At 38.5% G+C, this 13,439-nt stretch overlaps 3 protein-coding genes across 3 annotated transcripts; 2 read left to right on the forward strand and 1 right to left on the reverse strand.

Annotated features, from left to right (window-relative positions):
- Positions 1-3,569: 3,569 nt before the first annotated feature.
- On the forward strand, positions 3,570-4,617 carry LOC147503898 (uncharacterized). The gene is made up of 3 exons (XM_086604999.1): positions 3,570-3,586; positions 3,706-4,000; positions 4,186-4,617. The coding sequence occupies exons 1-3, from the start codon at positions 3,570-3,572 to the stop codon at positions 4,615-4,617; spliced, it is 744 nt and encodes a 247-aa protein (XP_086461125.1).
- A 2,364-nt stretch (positions 4,618-6,981) lies between these two features.
- LOC147503899 (uncharacterized) lies at positions 6,982-7,509 on the forward strand. The gene has a single exon (XM_086605000.1). It carries the CDS (start codon positions 6,982-6,984, stop codon positions 7,507-7,509), a length of 528 nt encoding a protein of 175 aa, XP_086461126.1.
- Positions 7,510-12,193: 4,684 nt separating this feature from the next.
- On the reverse strand, positions 12,194-12,610 carry LOC147503900 (uncharacterized). The gene has a single exon (XM_086605001.1). It carries the CDS (start codon positions 12,608-12,610, stop codon positions 12,194-12,196), a length of 417 nt encoding a protein of 138 aa, XP_086461127.1.
- Positions 12,611-13,439: the final 829 nt, after the last annotated feature.

A 13,439-nucleotide genomic window follows, 5' to 3' on the forward strand; every position in this document is an offset into this window, starting at 1 on the left:
GTATGAAAGAGATGGGGCTGAGTCGAGTTCTGGCACTCCTGTGGCCAAGAAGAGTCATCTCAAGGAAGTCAAGAAAAGCTATCTGGAAGAAGTACAATCGGTAAGGAGAATGACACCGAAGGTGCTAAGAGAAGAAGAAACAATACAAGTACCCCAGCTGATTACTAAAGAAATAGTACAAGAGATGATGCAGAGGCAATTTGGTGATCAGTTGATGGAAAATGTATCGGCATCGGTGCGTAAGCTGGCTGACGATGTAGGTTAAAATCCTTTGAAAAAAGAGCTAGAAAGAGTGCCATTGCCCCCAAAATTCAAAAATCCTAAATTCACCCAATATGATGGGACCACAGACCCAATGGACCATCTTTTTTTGCTATCGACATCAATTCTCAATATATCATGGAACTGAATATTGGGATTCTATCCTATGTTGATCTTTTTCTGTTAGTTTGAAGGCTAAGGCGTTGAAATGGTTCTGCTCGATACCTGAGGCAACCATATCATGTTTTCGCGAGATTAAGGAAAGATTCCTTACAAACTACGGTCATCAAAGGATAAAGCCGAAGCAGGGGTGTCGGTGTTGTTCCAGCTGAAGCAAGGAAAGAAGGAATCTTTAAAAGATTTTCTAGCTAGGTTCAAAGCAGAAACTCAATCTGTGGAGAGGCTTGACAAGTCTGAGATGACAGCTGTCATGGCCTTTCAAACTGGCGTAATTCCAGGATCTGATATGCACAAATATCTCTTGCGTAAGGAAGTTAAAAGTCTACAAAAGTTGTATGACAAAGTAGATAGAGATATTCGTGTAGAAGAAAGGATACAAGCAGCAACGATGCAAAATGTGCTATAAGTATCAGAGTCAGGAAAGAAAAAGAGAGATGGGGGAGATCGACATGAGGGTCGAGAGTCTACGAGGTCAGATAACAAAAGACCTCAGGAAAGTTATACAAGTAGAGATAATCAACCTCAGCAAAAGAGGAAATATGAAAGAACCCTGAAAGAAGAGTTGGATCCTAAAAATTTCATCGCCATCAACACCACCTGTAAGGGGGATTTCCCGTCATTGGCAGATGACACGTGTATGGGAAATAACCCAGGATTATGGATGTCCATAATGGGATGAGTATCATCGAAGCAGTTCTGCGAATAAGTAATCTCGTGTTTAGCGCGAGTGTTTAGTAAGCATTTGCCAGGCACGTGACTGGCCGCCTCTAAGCATAATAGTTCTCCAAGTCGTTAGGAACTGGTATGGACAGTTCCTAAACAGAATGAAACTGAAGAGGGTGATCTTTGATGATAAGGAAGGAATCGTGATTGCATATCTTTAAAAGTTACCTTTTAGATATAATCTTCCCATGTACGATAGGACATTATGATTAACAATGAAACCTACCTCAAATAAGATATGGTCTAGATTCAAGCTTCCATAAAAAGAGGATTCCTAATAGGAAGGTAGAGTCCCAAGATGGAAGGAAACTCACAAGCAGTGACGACAGCCCTAACCCTAGGACTCTCAAAGCTCTTCCTATATAAACCAGAGGGATTCGCTCTTAGGAACTACGCAAAATAGGGTTTGATTCTTTGCATAAACAAGGAGATACATAGGCAGCCGCCAGGCGGTTCAACCATGAACTCTAAATCATCTCATCCCTTCTCGATCAAGAAGAGAGCTCCTGAATCACAAGGCACAGAGGAGGATCAGGGGATACTTATAAAACCCCCTACACCACCCCTGAAGATATATTATGAAGGGTGGGGAAAGAAGCTTTTGTGGTATGGCCAAAATATACACTCAGGGAAATAAAGGGTAAGCCTTATTGCAACTTCCACAAGGTCAAAAATCATGAGACGAACACATGTCTAGAGTTATTAAAGGAAATCGACAGGCTAATGAAAGAGGGGAAGTTATGAGAGTTTAGGGCTGATGCAAGATCAATAGAAACAACAACTATACAAGAAAAACCCTTGGGGGTAATAAATATGATTTATAAAGGCAAGATACCTCAGAAAAAGATCATTCGAGACAAGATAAGGAAGATCTCGACGGTTAAGGAAGTGCTCGAGGTCAATTGATAAGAGCCCAAAACTGTAGTTTTAACCCCTTAATAATACTATTTTTAGACTAATTATGTGAGTAATAAATAAGAGTTAATGCTAATTACGTGCTTTTATGTATTTCAGGCATGGAACTCAATTATGTGCAGAAATGTGCCACTTTGGCGATTTAAAGGAGGAAAGGGTTGGTTGCTAAGAACTTCTGTGATAAAGGCCAAGATTCAAGGAGACAAGGCCTTTATGAAGCCCGGTCAAAAGCTGAAAAGTCAACACGGGCAGAAATAGTGCACAAGTCAGCAGAACTTCCGAAGACCATATCTTTGGACTCAGGCCTCGTATTTGGGCCTACTTTACGTCAAAACGACTGGCTCGGAAAGAGCTTTCTAATGGTCCAAGCCTTGACCCAATTAGAGGAGAAGAAGTGGACGAAAAATTTGCTGAAGTCAAAGCCAGCTGAAACAAGCTCTGTGGACTGAAAAAAGTGGGCTTTGGGCTCGATTTTCTGGCCCAAAACATGTCTCCTCAGCCCATGCACGAATTTATGAATTTGGTATCCTCCTTTAGATAAAACAAGACTTAGCTCTTAAGAAAGATATAATTAGATAGCTTAGAATAGAAAGTAGCCATTAGAATAGCTTGTAGATCTAGTTTTTGAATTTCAATGAATAATTAATTAGCTTCATTCCTTGTTTTAGATTAATTATTTGAATCATTGTTCTTCATTCATTAGATAAATAAAATAGTAGTTCTTGTTAAATTCGATTTTGTCATTTAAATTTGTTTAGATCTACTTTCAATTATTGTTTGTTATTCATTTCCTAGTTATTAATTTGGATTTCAATTCTTGAGTAGTTAAATTAGTAAAGTTCAAATCTTTATATTATGTCTAGTTTTAATTCAATTGGAAATAGTTTGATGAATCAAGGCTAAACCTCCATTAGAGGGGTTTGATGAAGCCTTGATGAAAACTTGATTGTGTAGTATAGAATCGTTGTAAGAATCTATTCCACTCTAGGAGGTCATTGATTCGCCATGAGAATGGGTGGACGACCTCACATGCTAGTTATGAATTGGTAGAAATGCCATGTATAATTAGGGATTAGAATGACCAATTCTTACTGTAAGAACGTAAGAATTGGTTTACAACAAATATATGCTAGTTTATTAAGTTGGTAATCAAGGTGGAATCAAATTCTCCTAATTCTTTATCTAGATTCAACTCTTAGCATTCTATCATTCCGTTATTTGTATCTTGTTATTTGAATTCACATCCTAATATAAATTCCCTTCGTAAATCTTTCATTGACCTTGGATAGACCATCAATTATAGAAAACTTGAATGTTAAAGGACTAGGAGTGGAACAAATCTTCTATTCCAACTCTACGTCAATAGATTCGAGAGTAGAAAACAAATATCTTTGATAAGTCTAGTATAAGCAACAGTCTATAGTTTTACTTTCGTTTAGAGTTTCATCGCTCTATTTGTGAGTAAGACTATCTTTTTACGATTATCATCAATGTCGAGCCTATTCCTGTAAGCAAAAATCTGGTGTTGAGGAGTATTCTAGGAGCAATAATGTTTGTACCTGAGGATTTGTTAAAGGTAATGTTGCCTCATAACAACGCATTGCTAATTACATTGTGTATCTCTAGATATGATGTACAGAAGATATTAGTAGATTGTGGGAGCTCAGTGAATATTTTGTTATGGAAAGCATTCACTGGTATTGGTCTTGATGAAATGCATCTAAATGCTCCACAATTTAGCTTATATGGATTTAATGGAAGCTCCACCAAGCCAGCTGGGGAGATCAAATTGCCCATTCGGGCAGGGCCACAAACAGTAATGACCAAGTTTGTGGTCATCAAACATCATTCTGATCATAATGCAATACTTGGTAAGAAGTGGATTTATGATATGAGGCTAATTCCAAGTACATTCTACCAAGTAATTAGATTCCCAACTGCTTATGGGTTGCATGAGATAAGAAGGGACTAATCTGAGTCTGAAGATGCAATTTCGTAACAGTGAAAGGTATGATGAAGGAGAATAGGCAAGACACTGGGGGCGTCTTAGTAAGCTATAGTTAGCAGTTATAGGGAGCTTTACCTACCGACATTGATATGTAGCAGATACTGGAGCAGGTAAAGTTCATACAAGAGCGAGCCTCGAACGAAGAAATATGGGAAAGGAAAACAATAGAGACAGTGGAGAAGGTGAATATTGGCACAGGAGAGAAAGAACATCATACTTTCATTAGAATTGAAATGCATATAGATGTTAGAGATGATTTAATGGGGTTTTTGAAGAAAAATAAGGATGTCTTTGCATGGTCGATGTCGGATCTCACCGGTATCGATCCTGATATTTGTTCTCACAAATTGAATATGGAAGAAAATGCAACTCCTGTCCATCAAAAGCATCGAAAGGTCAGGCCAATGTATGAAGGAGCAGTGGAAGCTGAAATACAAAAAATGCTAGATAATGACATAATTAAAGAAGTGGATCATTCAGAATGGGTTGCTAACATAGTAGTAGTGCCAAAGAAAGATGGGAGAGTTTGAATCTGTGTCGATTTCACAAATGTCAATAAGAAGTGTCCTTAGGATCATTATCCAATGCTAATGATAGATGAGCTGGTTTCAAATTAATCAGTTTTTGCGATGGATATTCAGGATATTTTCAGATTCTAATATCAGTCATATATCAACTCAAGACAACATTCGTGGTGAATGGAGGGATATACCATTTCATTATAATGCCCTTTGGATTGAAGAATGCAGACGCTACTTATCAAAGACTAGTAGAGAAGATGTTCAAAAACTTTTTAAGAGAATTGTCGAGGTCTACATCGATGATATGGTCATAAAATCTATGAGAGCTGAAGACCATGTCAAAGGCCTCGATACCATGTTCGGATATTGAAAGAGTCTAATATGAAGCTTAACCCAGAGAAATGTACTTTCGGCGTGAGTTCTGGGAAGTTTTTGGGTTACATCGTTACCAAGAGAGGTATCGATGCTAATCCAGATCAGATACGAGTGATTCAGCAAATGCTATCACCAACGACAAGAAAGTAGATACAAAGGTTGACTGGAAGAATAGTGACCCTTAACAGATTCATTTCCAGAACTTCTGATTGTTGTAAGCTTCTTTTCAAGTTGCTTAAAAAGAATGTTACATTTTGTTGGAATGAAGAATGCGAAGAGGCATTTTCTAAGTTAAAAAAGTACCTGCAAGAGATGCCAACACTAACAAAACCAGATGAGGGGGAAAGTTTGCTCCTCTATTTGGTTGTATATGAATTTGCCACAAGTTTAGTGTTGGTAAAAGTTGAGAATGGTGTCGAGAGGTCAATTTATTTTCAAGGCAAGACAATCCTTGAGGCAAAGACACGATATTCGATGTTGGAGAAATATGCTTTGAAACTTTTATTTTCTTCTCAAAGATTGAAGCCATATTTTCAATCACACTCTGTGATTGTTATGATGAATCTTCCTTTATAGCAAATGCTGGCAAAAACTTCGAAATCAGGAAGAATGTCGAAATGGTCGGTATTAATAAATGAATTTGGTGTCGAGTATCGAAACCGAGTGTATGAAAAAAGTCAGGTATTGGCTGATTTCTTGGCTGATTTTCCATGTGAGGATACTAATTGGTGCATGGAAGAGGAAGAATTCTCAGTATTGTAAGAGCCTGAAGATATTATTGATACAGATGATCCATGGGAACAAATGGTTGGAGGTTATTTGTGGATGGATCATCTGGAAGTAAGGAGTGTGGTATCGGGATAGTGTTGGTCACACCTTAAAATCAAAGGCTTGAAACAGCAGTGACATTAAGATTCCATCCATCTAACAACGAGGCGGAGTACAAAGCTTTAATTGCTGGTCTCGAGATGGCCAAATCTCTCAAAGTCAAAGAATTATTAATTTTCAATGATTCGATGTTGGTGGTTAGTCAAATAAATGGTGGATATTCAGCAAGATGTGAAAACAGGGTGGATTATTTGAGTTTTATAAAAGCAAAGTTGAAAGACTTTAGTAAAATAAGGCTTCAGCACCTCAATAGAAATGAAAACAGGCATACTGACACCCTAGCATATGTAGCATCGATGTTGGAAAACATTGAGGGACGCATTTTGCACATCGGTGTTCAGCAAATGCCAAACATCGATATCGATGAGTTGGAGGTCATGGAGATTGACACACTGGGGGCATCATGGATAGAAGCATATATTTCATATTTATCTAATGATAAATTGCTAGAGGATAAAAACGAGGCTAGAAGGATTAAATCCAGAGCCCAAAGATATGTGTTGCTCGAAGATGAGATATATTGAAAAAATATGGGAGGTCCACATTTGAAATGTATATCATCAGAAGATGCACATCTAATCATTACAGAGCTTCACGAAGGAGAACGTGGAAATCACTCAGCAAGAAGGTCATTGGAAAATAAAATAACGAGGCAAGGATATTTTTGGCCTCAAATGAGAAGAGATTGTCTTTGATATGCCAAAAAGTGTATTCAATGCCAAATACATGGAAAGGCTGCATATCCCAGTTGAGGAGTTACATTGCGTTTTGAATCCATGGCTTTTTGCGCTATGGGGCATGGATATTGTGGGTCATTTAGTACCTAGAAGAGGTAAAAGGCAGTTTATGCTGGCGGTTACAGATTACTTCACCAAGTGGGTAGAAGCTATAACACTACAACACATAAAAGAGAAGGATGTGATAAACTTTCTATTTGAAAGGGTAATATGCAGATATGGTTTGCCTCATGCTATCATATTAGATAACGGGCCACAGTTTGTTTGAGGAAAAGTAAAAGCTTTCTTGTAGTCATACAAAGCAAAACACTTTACGTCGACACCATATTATTCCCAAGGTAATGGGCAAGCAGAGGCAACGAATAAGACCATTATGTATAACATAAAGAAAAAGCTAGAAGACAAGAAGGGCCTCTGGGTAGATGAGCTAAATAGCATTCTATGGGCTTATAGAACTACACCTCGAACCGTTACTGGTGAATCTCCTTTCACATTAGCTTATGGCATGGAGGGAGTGACTCTTTCAGAAATGGTGGTCTCGACATCCAGAACCAAAGTCTTAACAAATGGCCAAAATGATGAAGTAATGGCAGCAGAAGTCCTCAATATGGAGGATATAAGAGATCAAGCAAGATTAAGGTTCGATGCTTACCATCGGCAGCTCAAGAAAACTTTCAATAAGAAAGTAAGAGAGAGGCATTTTCAAGAGGGTGATTTGGTGCTGAAAATGGTCACTCAAGAAACTAAAGAAAAAGGGGTAGGCAAACTAGCAGCAAGCTGGGAAGGGCCTTATATCATTCATAAGGTAGGGATTAATGGTGCTTATTACTTGAAAGACGTAGAAGGTGAAATGTTAACAAAACCACAAAATGTAAGCAATTTAAAGTCATTTTATCAATAAAGTTCATTTTGAGTATCTTGATTGGTGCTCAAGATTATGCATTCAATAAAGATATTGAAACTTCAAATTGCAATAGTGATATAAATATTATAAATCCTGGTATCCATAGAATCATATATTGATAACAGGTTAAAGAAAAAATCCTGGTGATCTGTAGGTCCTTACCTTGATACCAGGTCAAAGAAAAAATCCTGGTGATCTGTAGGTCCTTACCTCGATACTAGGTCAAAGATAAAATCCTGGTGATCTGTAGGTCCGCACCTCGAGACCAGGTGAAAGAAAAAATCCTGGTGATATGTAGGTCCTTACCTCGATACCAGGTCAAAGATAAAATCCTGGTGATCTGTAGGTCCTTACCTTGATACTAGGTTAAAGAAAAAATCCTGGTGATCTGTAGGTCCGCACCTCGATACCAGGTAAAAGAAAAAATCCTAGTGATCTGTAGGTCTGTACCTCGATACCAGGTAAAAGAAAAAATCCTGGTGATCTGTAAGTTCGCACCTAGATACCAGGTAAAAGAAAAATCTTGGTGATCTATAGGTCCGCACCTTGATACCAGGTCAAAGAAAAAATCCTGGTGATATGTGGGTCCTTACCTCGATACCAGATCAAAGAAAAATCCTGGTGATCTGTAGGTCCACACCTCGATACCGGGTCAATGAAAACCCCATTTCTTGGCAGTATTGTCAAGGTATGTTGTTTTAAGTATCAATTGATATTCTTTTTGAGTGGGGTAGTTTAAAAAATGTTAAATTTCTTGTTAAAATTTGATGTAAGTATCAATTGACACTGCTTTTGAGGGAGGTAGTATAAAAAATATGAATTTATTTTTAATTTTATTCTAAGTATCAATTGATACTGCTTTTGAGTGGGGTAGTATCAAAAATGTTAAATTTCTTTTTAATTTTGATTTAAATATCAATTGAGACTACCTTTCAATTTTCAAAACAATCAATTTTCGGTTTAGAAAATTGAAAGTTTCGAGAGAGGGCGATGTCATGGGCAAATATCGTCAGGTGATATTTCAAAGTTTATTTTAGTTTCTAACATTGAGACATCTGCCTATGCCGATATCTCTGTATAAGGTGATTTCTTACAGGTATTGAGTGGGAAATAAGAGAAGGAAAAGAAGGAAGAAAAAGAATGGACACCTGGCAGGAGTTGATTGGGTCAGCACAATTGGAAAGGACTATATAAAGACTGGAACAGAAGAATATTTTCATAATCTGATTCCCACAAAAAGTTTGTAACAGAAGAGAGAAAGTGAGAGCCAGAGAGTGTTCTTGTAACTGATTCATGAGAAATCAATAAACTAGTTTCCAAATCTTCTAAAACACCTTTCCAATCTTCATTCCAAATAGTTAATCGATCATTGATCATCATCATTGATCTTTGATCGAAGTTAGTTCTTCAGCGATCTATCTTTAAAACCACACAAACTACTTCACACAATTAAAAATAATGTCATTAAAACTTTGTTCTTGTAAAATTTCCTTATCCCTTCATTTTATGGAGAAGATTTAAAAGTGTATATACGTGAGTGAGTACTTGTGATCGTGAACAAGCATTCTATTCCTGGCAGAACATCCAGAGTAGATCCATCAACATCTTCTTTGAACTAAATTAAGAAGATTTTATTGGAGTTATCCCTCACATTAGGAAGAATGAGAGAATCCGGTATTGTTTGTGTGAAGAGGTTTGAGCGAGCGCACGCTTGGAAATGGTCTTAGCCAAGGCTCCCTTGGAGAGAAAAAGAAGATAGTTTTTTTTAGCCTTTTTTCCGAAACATCTCTACTGGACTTTTGAGAAAATTTGAAGAGGGAGCATGCGCGCTCAGATTTGCCTATCTAAGAGCGCGCCCGCGCTCATGCCTAAAATCACAGACTTCTATTATGCAGTTATCGCGAATCTATTTTTTTTTATATAAAAATAGAAGTTAGGTTTTGGGAAACCTAAGTCATGACATAGAAACCCAATTTTGAGAGAAATCAAGATTGAGAGAGAGAGAACCCTAGCAAAGAGAAAAATTTGTAAGGAGAGAGGAGTGATCTAGTGATTGTAATCTTCCTTCCCATACTTATAAAAGGATTAGCTCTTGTGGTCGTATGCTTCATTAGCTGAACCACGTTACATCTTGTGTTGTGGTATGTTTTACTTGCTCTATATTTCTATTGCCTGTTTGTGATAGTTATATCCATAGATTAGGATTGTGGTTGTTGGTTGTAGTTAAAAGGTTAGATTTTTGTCTGGAGTAGAAGATTGTCCAAGTACAAGCTATCTTAGTAGAGGATCGATTGGTATTGTTGTCCCCAACAAGTGGTATCAGAGCCATGGTTAGATTAATCACAGAAGATACCAAACCTTGCCCAGAAGGTGTTTAATAAAATTCCTGAGAGGAGGTTTGAGTTGAAATAGAATGTAGAGATGGACCATTCTATAAACACTCGTATGACTAGTCTAAATAGAGGTAACAACATTATTTGGAAAGCTAGGATGGAAAACTTGCTCTATTGTAATGACTTGGCATAACCCATTGAGAATGAAGGAGTAAAACCAGACGCAATTGCCATGACTGAGTGGAAGTCGTTTGATGAAAAAGCGATTGGGTGCATTAGATAACAGATTGACAACAATGTAATCCGCCTTGTATCCCAAGAAACCACCGCTTTCAGCCTGTGGAAGATATTAGAAGACCTTTCGAGAAGACAAGAAAGGACGCACAGAATAGCTCCTGTCACTCAGAGATCCTTGTTACAGAAAAGCAAGAGAGAGGCAAAAGCAGAAAACCATCTCATTCTAGAGGTGATGACAAAAGAAAATCTAGGAGCGCGATTAGACCTCCTAAGAAAGACTTGTCGTGTAATCATTATGGTATCCATGGCCATTTCAAGTATGAATGCATAGAATTAAATAGCGATTAGAAGACTAGTACCATACATGAAGACAAGTTAGAGTTTAAAGAAAGCACCACCGGTAGAGACACCACAGACATCGCTTCAGAAGGTGAAGTAAGAATTCTGTCAGACTGTGATGAGTTATGCTTTTTAGCACTTCATGCCAGGGTACAAAGTGGGTGGTAGATACAGGTGCTTCCTACCACATCATACCCTATAAAAGTTTCTTCACTACCTACAAATCAGGTGATTTTGGTGAGATGAAGATGGACAACAATGAAGTCTCAAAGATTGTAGGCATTAGGGATGTTCATGTAGAAACCAATGTCGGCTACACCTTAACACTCAAGGATGTAAGATATGCCCCTGACATTTGGCTAAGCCTAATTTCCGATGGAAAGTTAGATGATGATGGCTTTCAAAACTCGTTTGGTAACGGAGTATGGAAACTGAGCAGAGGTTCCATTGTAGTAGCCAAAGGGAAGAAAACTTGCTCGCTTTACAAGACACATGCTAGTTTGTGTAAAGCAGAGTTGAATGCGGCACAAGAAGAAACTTCCTCCAAACTATGACATAAGAGACTATGTCATATGGGAGAAAAAAGCATGGAGGTTATTGCCAAGCAAAAGGCCTGCCAAACATTAAAGGTACGCATTTAAATAGATGTACTCACTGTTTGGTAGGAAAGCAACACAGGGTGTCTTTCTAAAGATTCTCGTCTCACAAAAAGGACAATGTCCTTGAGCTAGTGCACACAGATTTATGTGGTCCTATGAAACTAAAGTCCCATGGGGGAGCTTTGTACTTCTTGACTTTCATTGATGATGCGTTAAGAAAGATATGAGCATATAGTCTGAAGACCAAGGATGAAGTACTTGGCGTGTTCAATAATTTCCATAGCATGGTGGAAAGAGAGACAAGGAAGCCTTTGAAGTATATTCGCTCAGATAATGGGGGTACATTAGGTCGTTTGAAGAGTATTGCAAGAGTCATGAGATTTGTCATGAGCAGACCATTCCCAAGACTGCGCAACACAATGGTATAGCCGAGAGGATGAACCGGACCATTGTAGAGAGGATGAGATGCATGCTGTCTCACTCTAAGTTACCGAGAAGTTACTGGGTAGAAGTAATGTGCACAGCCGTACATGTGATCAACCTATCGCCTTCGAAGCCTCTGAATAGTGATTATCCAAAGAAAGTATGGTCAGGTAGAGATGTTGATTATGGATACTTAAGGGTATTTGGGTGCAAGGTATTTGTTCATATTCCAAAGGATGAGAGATACAAGTTTGATGACAAAGCTAAGCAGTGCATTTTTCTGGGTTATGGGGATGAGAAGTTTGGCTACAAACTTTATGATCCGATTAATAAGAAGGTAATCCAAAATTGAGATGTTGTGTTCTTGGAAGACCAAACTGTAGCAGACTTTGAGGATGGTGAGAAGCTAGAAGCTTTCACTAATGATCTTGTTGATTCAGAACCATAAGTTCTTACTGTGGAACGTGCAGAAGGCGTTGAGAGTGCAGAAAACCATGGGTTTGAAGCTCATGATGATAATCCTATTGCTCATGATGGGATAGAACCTATTAATATAGAAAATATAGATGAAGTGTATGAACCACCACCTGAGCAAGTAGAAATGCATCCTCATGAGGCACAAGCAGATAGGGCAAGGAGGTATGAGAGAGAGAGATAAGCTTCAACTAGGTATCCACCATATACGTATGTTTTACTATCTTTTTTTTTTGGAAAAAGCTAGGGGTTAAGGTTTCCCCAACCTTTATTTGATCATGATCTCAAGTACAACTTACCCTTTTCATCCTCTTTGACCAAAACATGCAGTCTTTGGTCTAAAGGGGGAATAAAATACAAAACACTATCATCTATAGAATCACTAAGCTTAGATAAATAATCTGCAGCCTGGTTCCCTTCTCTGTAAACATGTTCAAAGTCCACCAATTCAAACTCAACAATAATGCGCTTTATCTCTGCTATGCTATTCCTCTCCGTCCAAGGTGGCTCCTCCTTCAAGTTCAGAATACGTACAACCCTCATGGAGTCATATTGTATATGCAGTCTCTTTACGCCCAGCTGGGCAGCTCTTTGTATGCCTTTCATGACTCCTAGCAGTTCCTGACGAAGCACTGAGGGAGATTTTGACGATCCAGTAAACCCAAAGAGGACCCTGCCATCTGAGTTTCTCATTAGCCCACCATACCCTGCCTTGCCGAGTTTCAGCGAACCATCAGTATTCAGCACCGGTACCTGATCATTCGGCTTTGACTAGTGTACCCACTGTTCCTCAACTGGCTTGTAGTTTCCTTCTATACCTAGTCTTTGCAGCAACACCCACATCGCATGACTCTCCTTAATAGACTACAGTGTTTTTCCAAGATATACTTTCATATCATTCAAAATTTGCATACTTAAGATACTCGGTAGTCTTTTCCTGCCTTTCTTTAGACGCCAGTTCCGCTCATTCCATATCGCATGGACTATTGCACAAGTGAATGCCCGCAGAATTTCATTTTGCATTGAGTTCGCTCTGCATAGTCTCATTAAGAAGTACCACTCTTCATGTGACCTCTGTACATGCCCAGACAAGCCCATAGCTAGCTTTATCCTCGCCCAAACTTGCGTTTAATGCGACGAGTAAAAAAAAATCGAAGAACATTCAGCGTGACCGATATATAGACAACAATTTGGATACATTTATGACTTTCTTAAACATAAGTCGATTTTTGGGTGGGCAAGGATCCAGAGAAGAGCTGCCATACAGTAAAAGAGTGTTTGGGCACCGATAACTTACCCCAAACAAGCTTGAACCATTTTACTTTTCCTCGAATTTTCTTGAGCGAGAGATACGCCGATGCAAAGGAGAAGCGACCAGTGCTTGTTGGTGTCCAGATGACTCGATCCTCTGTCAAGAAGCTGTTTACCTCCGTTTCCATGATACACTTTTTCAGTTCGCAGCTTGGTAATTGACAAATGACATTTGACCAACTCCCGTTTTCAATAATCGATCCAACATAAG

Source organism: Coptis chinensis, chromosome 4, assembly GCF_015680905.1.
Source record: "Coptis chinensis isolate HL-2020 chromosome 4, ASM1568090v1, whole genome shotgun sequence".
Taxonomy (NCBI): Eukaryota; Viridiplantae; Streptophyta; class Magnoliopsida; order Ranunculales; family Ranunculaceae; genus Coptis; species Coptis chinensis.